At 36.6% G+C, this 13469-nt stretch overlaps 1 protein-coding gene across 5 annotated transcripts in view; it reads left to right on the forward strand.

Annotated features, from left to right (window-relative positions):
* EPHA5 (EPH receptor A5) overlaps positions 1–13469 on the forward strand; it is a 527031-nt gene that overhangs the window by 421570 nt on the left and 91992 nt on the right. For all 5 annotated transcript variants that reach the window (XM_053703271.1, XM_053703272.1, XM_053703273.1 and 2 more), the window contains one exon: positions 3565–3689. In XM_053703271.1, the coding sequence (XP_053559246.1) occupies positions 3565–3689 (125 nt within the window). The remainder of the gene's footprint in view (positions 1–3564; positions 3690–13469) is intronic.

Below are 13469 nucleotides of genomic sequence, written 5' to 3' on the forward strand. Positions count from 1 at the left end.
GGAAGAAGTCTGCATCCTTCAAGAAAAACATGATTTTCATGCAGGACAATGCTCCATCACACGCGTCCAAGTACTCCACAGCGTGGCTTGCAAGAAAGGGTATAAAAGAAGAAAATCTAATGACATGGCCTCCTTGTTCACCTGATCTGAACCCCATTGAGAACCTGTGGTCCATCATCAAATGTGAGATTTACAAGGAGGAAAAACAGTACACCTCTCTGAACAGTGTCTGGGAGGCTGTGGTTGCTGCTGCACGCAATGTTGATGGTGAACAGATCAAAACACTGACAGAATCCATGGATGGCAGGCTTTTGAGTGTCCTTGCAAAGAAAGGTGGCTATATTGGTCACTGATTTGTTTTTGTTTTGTTTTTGAATGTCAGAAATGTATATTTGTGAATGTTGAGATGTTATATTGGTTTCACTGGTAAAAATAAATAATTGAAATGGGTATATATTTGTTTTTTGTTAAGTTGCTTAATAATTATGCACAGTAATAGTCACCTGCACACACAGATATCCCCCTAAAATAGCTATAACTAAAAACAAACTAAAAACTACTTCCAAAACTATTCAGCTTTGATATTAATGAGTTTTTTGGGTTCATTGAGAACATGGTTGTTGTTCAATAATAAAATGAATCCTCAAAAATACAACTTGCCTAATAATTCTGCACTCCCTGTATATACTGTATATATGTACTTATATATAAAATCATGATACCAACATTTTAACTATATCACAATATTTATAATAGTTTGGATACCTCTTTCTGTTTCAATAGTGTCCTAAAAAATGCTTGTGTTTTGTAAATAAGAATATTAATAACTTTATTATACTCTCTTAGGTTGCAGTATCACTGGCACATTCTTCAGAAAACATTTTATTTTATTTGATGTATATTATTTTATATTATTAAAAAGTGTATTGGAAGAGGGAAACCAATTGAATTTGTTATGTTTAATTGTTTCCTCAGGTTTTGTGTCACCTTAATTGGTATCTACAGCAATGGCAACACGAAACATGGAAATCTTAATTGATTGAAGCCATACATGCTGCAGTTTTCTTTTGTGTTACAGCTAAATGTATCCTTTGTGATACTGCTATATACAGTATATATATATATATATATATATATATATATATATATATATATTAGCTATCATGTAGTAAAAGGTTTTCTCTAAAGAAAAATACAGGCAGAAAGAAATGAAATAAAGAAATAAAGCATTTACTTTCTGTTAGTCCCGGGAAGGCTAACAGGGCTTAAAGTAACTGGATCTCAGATAGATAGATAGTTAAATAGATAGATAGATGGATTACAGGGATTAGCAAAAGTCAAAGGGACATTAAACCCAATTTTTTTCTTTCATGATTCATATAGAGAAAACAATTCTAAACAGCATTCCAATTTACTTCTATTATCTAATTTGCTTAATTCTTTAGAAATCCTTTATTGAAGAAATAGCAATGCACATGGGTGAGCCAATCAAACGAGGAAACTATGTGCAGCCACCAATCAGCAGCTACTGAGCCTATCCTGATATGCTTTTCAGCAAAGGAGATTTAAAGAATGAAGCAAATTAGAAAATAAAAGTAATTTAGAAACTTGTTTAAAATGACATGCTCTTTCTAAATCATGAAATGAATTATGTGGGTTTCATGTCCCTTGAAACAAACAACAAATACTATTTAAAAGAAAATCGATGAATATTAGATAGAATGTAGTGAAAAAGCTTATTTATTTATTTTTTTAGAAAAGTCTGCATTTCACTTCTAATTCTCAATTTGATTTAAGATTTCAATTTGTGTTCAATTTATCCATGCTTTACCATATTGGGATATACTTTCATGAGTTGGTGTTTATTAAATTTAGGAAGTGGATTTGCATAAGAGTCAGGAAATAACTGGTATATTTGATGGGGTTTTTTTTTGTTTTAGGTTTGTTTTTTGTTCTGATATGAAACTGTATAATTATAACTTTGAAATATCTGATGACAGCTTTTATTTCTGATCTCAAATAACCAAGTAGCCAGTGTGTTTTGTGTTGATGCAAACAAAACATAAATATTATTTGAATATTGTAGTTAAAATTACTTAAAAATACCACAATTCTAATCCATCTGTTTATGTCCTTTTAATTAGTTACTGTAAAGAATAAGATCCATCTTGCTTAATATTCTTATATAGCTGATAACTTTGCCAGTCTTTCTTAGGTTGAGTGACCATGAAATACAGTATATTTGCATACTCAACAACTGAATTATAAAAAAGACAATGCAAAAGCACTTTCATATGAGCAGTAGATTTTTTTTTTCTTTACAAATTTCAAAATTAGTTCAGTTTTCCTTCCCCCTCCATCAGCCAATCACAAATCTGAATCATTACAGAAAAAAAATTGGTTTTAGTATCCCTTTAAATATAGCATTTACTTTCTGAAGTAATAGAAAACTCAGTGTACTGGTAACAATTAAGTAATTGTCTACCAAATCTATTTAAGCATAGAAGCAAACATTGTAATCTAGAGGGATTTTCAAAGTGGTTGCTGTTTCAATATATCCTAGGAATTATGTAAGCTCAATATTTACTAATTGGCTAATTATTATGTGATTCATTTTTGATATAATCATTAAATGTATAGATGTACCCTGCACCCATGATGACATCTTATTGGTCACTCACTGTTACTGTTGCTCAACTTTGAAAATCATTGGCTATGGAATGGTGCAAAAACAAAAATGGCAACAGGAGCTCATTTCCTGTAGACATCTTTTTTTGGAAAAAAAAATATTTTTTCTTATTTTTTTAATATTATAGAATAACAACATTTCATTTTCAATCTTGCTGTTATTTATATTGGGCCAGATTACAAGTGGAAAGATATTTAGCGCTCCCGCTAGAGCGTTAACTGCTTCACATAGAAGAATATGTTCTCTTTATTCATAAATACATATTTCTACATATATCTGATGATATTTTAGTAAAATATATACCTATACCTATATATATATTTATATATATATTTAGATGATTATATATATAGGTATAGATACATACAGATATATATATATATATATATATATAGGAATATCTATTTATAAATACATAGAACTTATTCTGCTATGTGCATAACATTGGAATGGGAAATATTTACTGTAAATACACATTATAACACTTTATTAAAAATGAATATTGCATTAATATGCTTTTACTTGTATTTCATCTACTTAACTGCAAAGGGCTCCAATGCATTTTTATATATGTCTATATATGTGTATATATGTATTTATGTGTTTATATGTGTATATATGTCTGTAAATACATATATACTGCACTCGTAATCTGGCCCATTGTTAGGCTATGATAGTGCGTCTTTGAAGCAGACATACTTTACTTGTGGATAACAGCAAATTTACAATGATATATATATATATATATATATATATATAATATATAATATATTTTTTTCTACTAAAGAATTTAATTGTAGGTTTAACCATAGACATGTAAAAGAGAAAATGTTTTTCTACTAACTGTCATATTTTATTTCTCTCTCTCTCTGTAGCTCCATCCCCCATCTCCGTTGTAAAGAAGGGGAAGATTGCCAAAAACAGCATTTCTTTATCCTGGCAAGAACCCGACCGACCCAATGGTATCATCCTTGAATATGAAATCAAATACTTTGAAAAGGTCTGGCTCTTTGTAATTTATAATTATATTGTTATTTTTGTCTCTCGCTAACTAATTCAGGTTAGGGACCCGCTGACAGCGTAGGGAAATTGATTGTTAATTGATTGTTTCTGCAATAAATTACAAGGATGACTTCAAATGTGTGTTTTCCATTAGCACAATACGTCAACTGAGAAAATACATTGGAAGTTCAAGTAAAAGTCATTGGCAAGCTTAAATAAAGGTCACAGACATAAAAGAATGCTATATATTATAGAATTGACATTGATTATTACACTTTGCGCCAGTCCAGCCATTTTGTAATTCATACTCATATTAATAAAAAACAAAAATTAAATTAAATTTTTTTCTTTTTTTCCTGGTACAACCAAAGATTGAAATGATATTAAACATAAATAACTTACTGAGATTGCTGACTGCATAACAACTATGATCAATCTGATCAACTTTAAATATCCCATAGGAAATAAAAGTATAATTCAAATATCTAGCGCAGTAATATTATTTATATTTAAAAAAATAAATAAATTACAAGTAAATTTTATATGCAAGTGAGAAAAACAAGTATTTCATGCAAGAAAAAAAAATAACATTGTCAAAGAAAAGAAAATCATAAAAGTCAATACCTTCACAGATGTACAAAATGAAAACTAAATAGAAAATGATGTGCAGAATTTCGGAAATCATTTGTTAAAAGACAAGATCCATCAAAATAAAATGTGATTTTTAATTTCTCTTGTTAAGTGTATCCAGTCCACGGATCATCCATTACTTATGGAATATATTCTCCTTCCCAACAGGAAGTTGCAAGAGTCCACCCACAGCAAAGCTGCTATATAGCTCCTCCCCTAACTGCCATATCCAGTCATTCTCTTGCAAGCCTCAACATAGATAGGAGGTCGTGAGAGTCTGTGGTGATTTATACTTAGTTTATTCTTCAATCAAAAGTTTGTTATTTTTAAATGGCACCGGAGTGTGCTGTTTATCTCAGGCAGTATTTGGAAGAAGAATCTGCCTGCGTTTTTCTATGATCTTAGCAGACGTAACTGAGATCCATTTGCTGTTCTCACACATTCTGAGGAGTGAGGTACTTCAGAGGGGGAATGGCGTGCAGGTTTTCCTGCAGATAAGGTATGTGCAGTAAAATATTTTTCTAGGAATGGAATTGACTAAGAAAATACTGCTGATACCGAAGTAATGTAAGTAAAGCCTTAAATGCAGCGATAGCGACTGGTATCAGGCTTATTAATAGAGATACATACTCTTATAAAAATGTGTTTTAAAACGTTTGCTGGCATGTTTAATCGTTTTTTAACGTACATTGGTGATAACACTGTAATGTTGGTATAGCCTTAAATGCAGTAAAAGCGACTGGTATCAGGCTTATTAATAGAGATACATACTCTTGTAAAAATGTGTTTTAAAACGTTTGCTGGCATGTTTAATCGTTTTTTAACATATGTTTGGTGATAAAACTTATTGGGGCCTAAGTTTTTTCCACATGGCTGGCTTAAATTTTGCATAGAAACAGTTAACTGAAGCTTCCCACTGTTGTAATATGAGTGGGAGGGGCCTAATTTAGCGCTTTTTTGCGCAGTTAAAATTACAAAATGAATTATCCAGATTCCCTCAGCAGTCCCATGAATACTACAGGACATTTCCAAAATCGTTTTTAGGGAAGGTAATCCACAGCTCTTCTGTGGCAGTTTTGTTGTGTCTGTTTTTAAAAAAACGTCTATGTCGTTTTTTTTATCTGTTTTTTGCATTAAGGGGTTAATCATCCATTTGCAAGTGGGTGCAATGCTCTGTTACCTTATTACATGTACTGTAAAAATTTCTTTTTTCACTGTTTTTCAAATTTTGACAAAATTTGTTTCTCTTAAAGGCACAGTAACGTTTTATATATTTGCTTGTTAACTTGATTTAAAGTGTTTTCCAAGCTTATTAGTCTCATTATTAGTCTGTTCTAACATGTCTGACATAGAGGAAGCTCTGTGTTCATTATGTTTTAAGGCCATGGTGGAACCCCATCTTAGAATGTGTACCAGGTGTACTGATTTCATGTTAAACAATAAAGATCATTTTTTGTCTTTAAAAACATTATCACCAGAGGATTCTGTCGTGGGGGTAGTTATGCCGACTAACTCTCCCCACGTGTCAGACCTTTTGACTCCCGCTTTAGGGACTCACGCTCAAATGGCGCCAAGTACATCAAGGGCACCCATAGTGTTTATTTTACCAGGGGATTCTGTCGAGGGGAAAGTTATGCTGATTAACTCTCCCCACGTGTCAGACCCTTCGACTCCCGCTTCAGGGACTCACGCTCAAATGGCGCCAAGTACATCAAGGGCGTCCATAGCGTTTATTTTAGAAGACATGGCAAAGGTGGTGAATAATACTCTGGCAGCAGTATTAGTCAGACTACCTGAAATTAAAGGAAAGCAGATAGCTCTGGGGGTAGATACAGAGCATACAGACGCTTTAAGAACCATGTATGATACTACCTCACAATATGCTTAGTCTGTGGGTGTTTTTTTTTTGACTCAGGGAAGATGATTTAACCTGATTCTGATATTTCTACATTTAAAATTTATGCTTGAGAACCTCCACTTGTTGCTCAGGGAGGCTTTGGCTGCTCTGAATGAATGTGTACAATCGCAGGGCCAGAGAAATTGTGTAGACTGGATAAATAATATGCAGTGCCGGTGTGTACTGATGTTTTTCCAATACCTAAAGAGGTTTACTAAATTTTTTTTTAATAAGGAATGGGATAGACCAGGTGTGCCGTTCTCTTCCCCTCCTATTTTTTAGAAGAATGTTTTCTAATAGTTACCACCACGGGACTTCTGGCAGACAGTTCCTAAGGTGGAGAGAAGAGTTTCTACTCTAGCTAAGCGTACCACTACCTCTGGCGAGGACAGTTGTGCTTTTTAGATCCAATGGATAAAAAAATGTTTATTCAACAGGGTTTTATCCTGCAGCCCCTTGCATACATTGCTTCTGTCACTGCTGCTGCGGCGTTCTGGGTTGAGTCTCTTGATGAGGCTTTACAGTTAGCGACTCCATTGGATGAATATATTTGACAAGCTTATGCTAGCCAATTCCTTTGTTTTCTGATGCCTTTGTTTATTTGACTAGACTAACGGCTAAGAATTCTGTTTTTTACTATACTGGCGCGCAGAGCGCTATGGCTTATATCATGGTCAGCTGTCGTGACTTTAATAAATAAGCTACTTAACTTCCCTTCAAGGGGCAGACCCTATTCGGGCCTGGTTTGAAGGAGATTATTGCTTATATCACTGGAGGAAAAGGTCATGCCCTTCCTCAGGATAGGAATCAAGGGCCAAAGAAGGTCTAATTTTCATGCCTTTTAAAACTTCAGGGCAGGTGTGGCATCCACTTCCTCTAAGGCAAAACAAGAGGGAATTTTTGCTCAGTCCAAGGCGGTCTGGAGACAATTGGACCTGGAACAAAGATAAGCAGGCCAAGGAGCCTGCTGCTGCCTCTAAGGCAGCATGAAGGAACGGACCCCTATCCGGTAACGGATCCTATAGGGGGCAGACTTTCATTCTTCGCCCGGGCGTGGGCAAGAGATGCCCAGGATCCCTAGGCATTGGAATTTATATCCCAGAGATATCTTCTGGATTTCAAAGATTCCCCCCAAAAAAAGGGGAGATTTCGCCTTCACAATTATCTGCAAACCAGATAAAGAAGGAGGCATTCTTACATTGTGTACGAGATCCATCCAGTTCCAAGAGAGGAACAGGGACAGAGTTTTTACTCAAATCTGTTTGTGGTTCCCAAGGTGAGGGAACCATCAGACCTATTTTGGATCTAAAGATCTTAAACAAATTCCTCAGAATTCCGTCATTTAAGATGGAAACTATTCGTACTATGATCCAGGAGAGTAAACTATGATCCAGGAGAGTCAATAGAGGACTACAATGGATTTGAAGGATGCTTATCCTCACATTGTGATGCATAACGATCACCTTAGTTTTTCAGGTTTGCCTTTCTAGACAGGCATTACCAGTTTGTAGCTCTTTCCTTTGGGATATCTACAGCCTCAAGAATCTTTATGGAGGTTCTGGGGTCGCTTTGGCGGTCCTTAGGCCGCGGGGCATAGAAATGGCCCCTTAGTTAGACGACATCCTGATACAGGCGTCAAACATCCAAATTGCCAAGTCTCATACGGACATAGTACTGGCATTTCTGAGATCACATGGGTGGAAAGTGAACAAGGAAAGAGTTCTCTATCCCCAATCTCAAGGGTTTCCCTCCTAGGGACTCTGATAGATTCTGTAGAAATGAAAATTTACCTGACGGAGTTCAGGTTGTCAAAGTTTCTAAATTTCTGCCGTGTTTTTCATCCCATCCGCGCCCTTCGGTGGCTCAGTACATGAATGAAATCGGCTTAATAGGTAGCGGCAAGGGACATAGTACCGTTTGCACGTCTACATTTCAGACCGCTGCAACTATGCATGCTCAGTCAGAGGAACAGGGATTACACAGATTTGTCCCCCTGTTGATCCTGGACCAAGAGACCAGAGATTCTATTCTCTGGTGACTATGTCGGGTCCATCTGTCCAAGGATATGACCTTCCGCAGGTCAGTTGGGACAATTGTTACAATGGATGCCAGCCTTTTAGGTTGGGATGCAGTCTGGAACTCCCTGAAGGCTTAGGGATAGTGGACTTAGGAGGAGACCCTCCTTCTAATAACTATTCTGGGAGTGATATTCCATGCTCTTCAGACTTGGCCTCAGTTAGCAACTCTGAGGTACATCATACTCAGTCGGACAATATACACGACTGTGGCTTACATCAGCCATCAAGGGGGAACAGAAGTTCCCTAGTGATGTTAGAAGTCTTACAATAATTCACTGGACAGAGACTCACTCTTGTCTATCAGCTATCCATATCCCAGGTGTTGAAAACTGGGAGGTGGATTTTCTAAGTCGTCAGACTTTTCTTCCCGGGGGAATGGGATTTCCTCCGGAGGTCCAGACCAAGCAGGAAAGGGCTTTGGTGTTTTTGACAGCGCCTGCGTAGCCACGCAGGACCTGGTATGCAGATCTGGTGGACATGTCATCCTTTCCATCACGGTCTCTGCTTCTGAGACAGGTCCCTCTACCTCAGGGTCCTTTCAACCATCTAAATAGAATCAATCTGAGATGGACTGCCTGGAGACTGAACGCTTGATGTTATCAAAGCATGGCTTCTCCGAGTCAGTCATTGATACCTTAAATACAGACATGAAAGCCTGTCTCTAGGAAAATTGAACATAGATATGGTGTAAATATCTGATTGTTATGAATCCAAGGGTTACTCATGGAGTAAAGCCTGGATTCCCAGGATATTATCTTTTCTCCAAGATGTTTTTGAGAAAAGGGTTGTCAGCTAATTCCTTAAAAGGGACAGATTTTTACTCTGTCTATTTTTTTGCACCAGCGTCTGGCAGGTATTCTAGACGTTCAGGCATTTGGTCAGGCTTTGGTTAGATCCAAGCCTGTGTTTAAAACTGTTGCTCCACCATGGAGCTTAAACCTGGTTCTTAAGGCTCTTCAAGAAGTTCCGTTTGAACCTTTTTTGTTCCATTGATATCAATCTTTATCTTGGAAAGTTCCTTTTGGGTAGCTATTTCCTCGACTCGTAGAGTCTCCAAGTTATCTGTGTTACAATGTGATTCTCCTTATCTGGTCCTTCGTATGGATAAGGTAGTCCTGCGTACCAACCTGGGTTTTTTCCTAAGGTGGTATCTAACAAGAACATCACTCAAGAGATAGTTGTTCCATGCTTGTATCCTAATCCTTCCTCAAAGAAGGAACGTCTATTACACAATATTGGACGTGGTTTGTGCTTTAAAGTTTTACTTACAAGTTACTACAGTTTTCATCAAACGTTCACCTTGTTTGTTGTCTATTCTGGACAGAGGAGAGGTCAAAAGACTTCAGCAGCCTCTCTGTCTTTTTTTTAAAAAGCATAATTCATTTAGCTTATGAGAATGCTGGACAGCAGCCTCCTGAAGGGATGGCAGCTCATTCTACTAGAGCTGTGGTTTTCACTTGGGCCTTTTTTAAATGTGGCTTCTGTTGAACAGATTTACAAGACGGAGTCTTGGTCTGCGCTTCATACTTTTTCAAATTTAACAAATTTGATACCTTGCTTCTTCGGAGGCTATTTTTGGGAGAAAGTTTTTTTTTACAGGCAGTGGTAACTTCCGTTTAAGTACCTGCCTTGTCCCTCTCATCATCCGTGTACTTTAGCTTTGGTATTGGTATTCCATAAGTAATGGATGATCCGTGGACTGGATACACTTAACAAGAGAAAACATAATTTATGCTTACCTGATAAATTTATTTCTCTTGTAGTGTATCCAGTCCACGGCCCGCCCTGTCACTTTAAGGCAGGTAATTTTTTCATTTGAACTACAGTCACCACTGCACCCTATGGTTTTTCCTTTCTCTGCATGTTTTCGGTCGAATGACTGAATATGGCAGTTAGGGGAGGAGCTATATAGCAGCTTTGCTGTGGGTGGACTCTTGCAACTTCCTGTTGGGAAGGAGAATATATTCCATAAGTAATGGATGATCCGTGGACTGGATACACTACAAGAGAAATAAATTTATCAGGTAAGCATAAATTATGTTTTTCGTTATGTTGAACTGCTATTTTTCATCTAGTGCTCATCAGTAAAAAAATCTACCAAAGAACAAGGGTTTTCTGATTTAGTTATTGCAGCTTGGTAAAAAAAAAAAAAAGCTTAAAAGGGTTATTTAAAAGGGACATGAAACCCAAAATGTTTCTTTTTCGATTTGGGGCCTAATATTCAGAACCTCGCCGGCATGGAGAGAACTCACGCAAAATCATTTCATTGGGAATGATAACAAGTGGTTGTCATCTGCACAATGTATTTAGCACGGATGATGACTATGGGGCCGATTTATTATATGGCGGGCGGACATGATTCGCTATAGCGAATCATGTCCGTCCGACATCGATAAATGTCCGACAATGACATTGATAAATGCTTGTGCAATGCCGCCCCCTGCACATTCATGGTCAATCAGCTGCTAGCATGGGGTGTCAACCATTCTGATCATATCTGATCAGGATGATTGCAGTCTGCCACCTCAGAGGGGGCGGTCGGGTTAAGCAGCAGCAGTCTTGCTTAGTAAATCGGCCCCTATGTGTCATCATTCGGGGACGCCTTCGGAGCTCATTGTAGCCCTCCTGCACTTACTCTGCATCTCTGGTGGTCTAGGGCTCTGGCATCACCTGGGCATTCTGGGAATATTGGTGACATCATCAAAACCCAGACAACAGGGTTTAAGGGAGCTGGATCTCAGATAGATAGATAGATAAATTACATTTTATAATTTCAGACAAATTTGCAAGATTAGCAAAAGTGAAACAAACAACAAATACTATTTAAAAGAAAACGTATGAATTTTAGATAGAATAGTTATAAAAAATAAGAGTTGCAGTGCTTTAATGGGATATTAAACAGTCATAATACAATCGGCTAGATTACGAGTTTTGCGTTATGAGTAAAAAAGCAGCGTTCAGGCTCATAACGCTGCTTTTTTACTACTGCTGCTATTACGAGTCTTGTAGGTACAGCTGTCCCGCACACTTTTTTGGCCTTACCGCAAACCAACTTACGCAATTTGCGTAAAGTCTTTTTTCAATGGGACTTCCATTGCGCCGGTATTACAAGCTTTTTTTTTTAGGCCAAAAAGTGAGCGGTACAGCCTATCCCGCAAGATTCGTAACGCATTCTAAAGTCAGTAGTTATGAGTTTTGCACTACAAAGCTGTAGCATAAAACTCATAACTAAAGTGCTAAAAAGTACACTAACACCCATAAACTACCTATTAACCCCTAAACCGAGCCCCTCCTGCATCCCAAACACTAAAATAAAATTATTGACCGCTAATCTGCCGCTCCCGACATCGCTGCCACTATAATAAACATATTAACCCCTAAACCACTGCACTCCCGCATCGTAAACACTAGTTAAATATTATTAACCCCTAATCTGCCACCCCCAACTTCGCCGCCACTATACTATATTTATTAACCCGTAAACCTAAGTCTAACCATAACACCCCCTAACTTAAATATAATTAAAATAAATCTAAATAAAACCTACAATTAATAACTAAATAATTCCTATTTAAAACTAGGTTAATAATTGTAGATAGGTGGCGGTGATGTTAGGGGCGGCAGATTAGGGGTTAATAATATTTAACTAATGTTTGTGATGCGGGAGTGTGGCGGTTTAGGGGTTAATATGTTTATTATAGTGGCGGCGATGTCGGGGACGGCAGATTAGTGGTTAATAAGTGTAAGATTAGGGGTGTTTAGACTCGGGGTTCATGTTAGGGTGTTAGGTGTAAACATAAAATGTGTTTCCCCATAGGAATCAATGGTGCTGTGTTACGGAGCTTTACACTGCTTTATTGCAGGTGTTAGACTTTTTCTCAGCCGGCTCTTCCCATTGATGTCTATGGTGAAATCGTGCACGAGCACGTACAACCAGCTCATCGCTGATTTAAGCAGCGCTGGTATTGTAGTGCGGTATGGAGCTCAATTTTGCTCTACGCTCACTTCTTGTCTTTTAACGCCGGGTTTATAAAAACCTGTAATACCAGCGCTGTAGGAAGTGAGAGGTAACAATAACGTGCAAGTTAGCAACGCACCCCTCTTACCACAAAACTCGTAATCTGGCAGAAAGTTTGTAATGTGAGACACACAGTATTTTTAAGTGGTGTATTTGCAAGAGCAAAAGCCTACAATTTTTTTCTTTTATTAGCACCATTTTAAATGCTCATAATGGATTTTTGTACAGATCTTTTCCAAAGCAGATCTTAATTTATGATATATTTAATGAACATTTAGAAAAATAAAAATTTATTATAATTTTACTTCTAAATGTCAATTTGATTTAAAAATTTTACTTTGAAATATCTGATGACAGCTTTTATTTCTGATCTCAAATAGCCAAGTAGCCAGTGTGTTTTGTGGTGATGCAAACACAACATATATATTATTTCATTATTATAATTAAAATTAATTAAAAATACCATAATTCTAATCCATCTGTTTATGTCCTTTTAATTAGTTACTATAAAGAATAAGATCCATCTTGCTTAATATTCTTGCATAGTTGATAACTTTGCCAGTCTTTCTTTGGTTGAGTGACCATGAAATACAGTATATTTGCATACTCAAATGAATAATAAAAAGACAATGCAAAAGCACTTTCATATTAGCAGATTTTTATTCTGACAAATTTCAAAGCTAGTTCAGTTTTCCTTCCCCCTTCATCATGTGAAAGTCATGAGCCAATTACAAAATGCAAATACATATATACTGTGAATTCTTGCACATGCCCAGTGGGAGATGGTGTCTCATAAAGTGTCTCATAAAGTGTGCATATAAAAGATTGTGCACTGTTTGATAATGGAAATTAATTGGAACGCTTTTTCTGAATCGTGAAAGTTTAATTTTGACTCTAGTATACCTTTAAAGGGACTTGAAACACTTTGAGATGGTAATATACAATGATAAATCGTATATATATAAAAAAAACTCTACAATATACTTTCATTATTTATTTTGTCCCCTTTTCCTGTAATTCCATTCTGAAATTGTGAGCTTTAAAGTTCTTGTTAGAAAAGGAAGTGCAGAGCACTATTATATTCCACACAGCCATTGGCTGCACACTCTAGTGAACTATTTATAACCGTCCCTAATTGGCCACATGAGAGGAGGT

This window comes from Bombina bombina, chromosome 2 (assembly GCF_027579735.1).
Source record: "Bombina bombina isolate aBomBom1 chromosome 2, aBomBom1.pri, whole genome shotgun sequence".
Classification (NCBI taxonomy): Eukaryota; Metazoa; Chordata; class Amphibia; order Anura; family Bombinatoridae; genus Bombina; species Bombina bombina.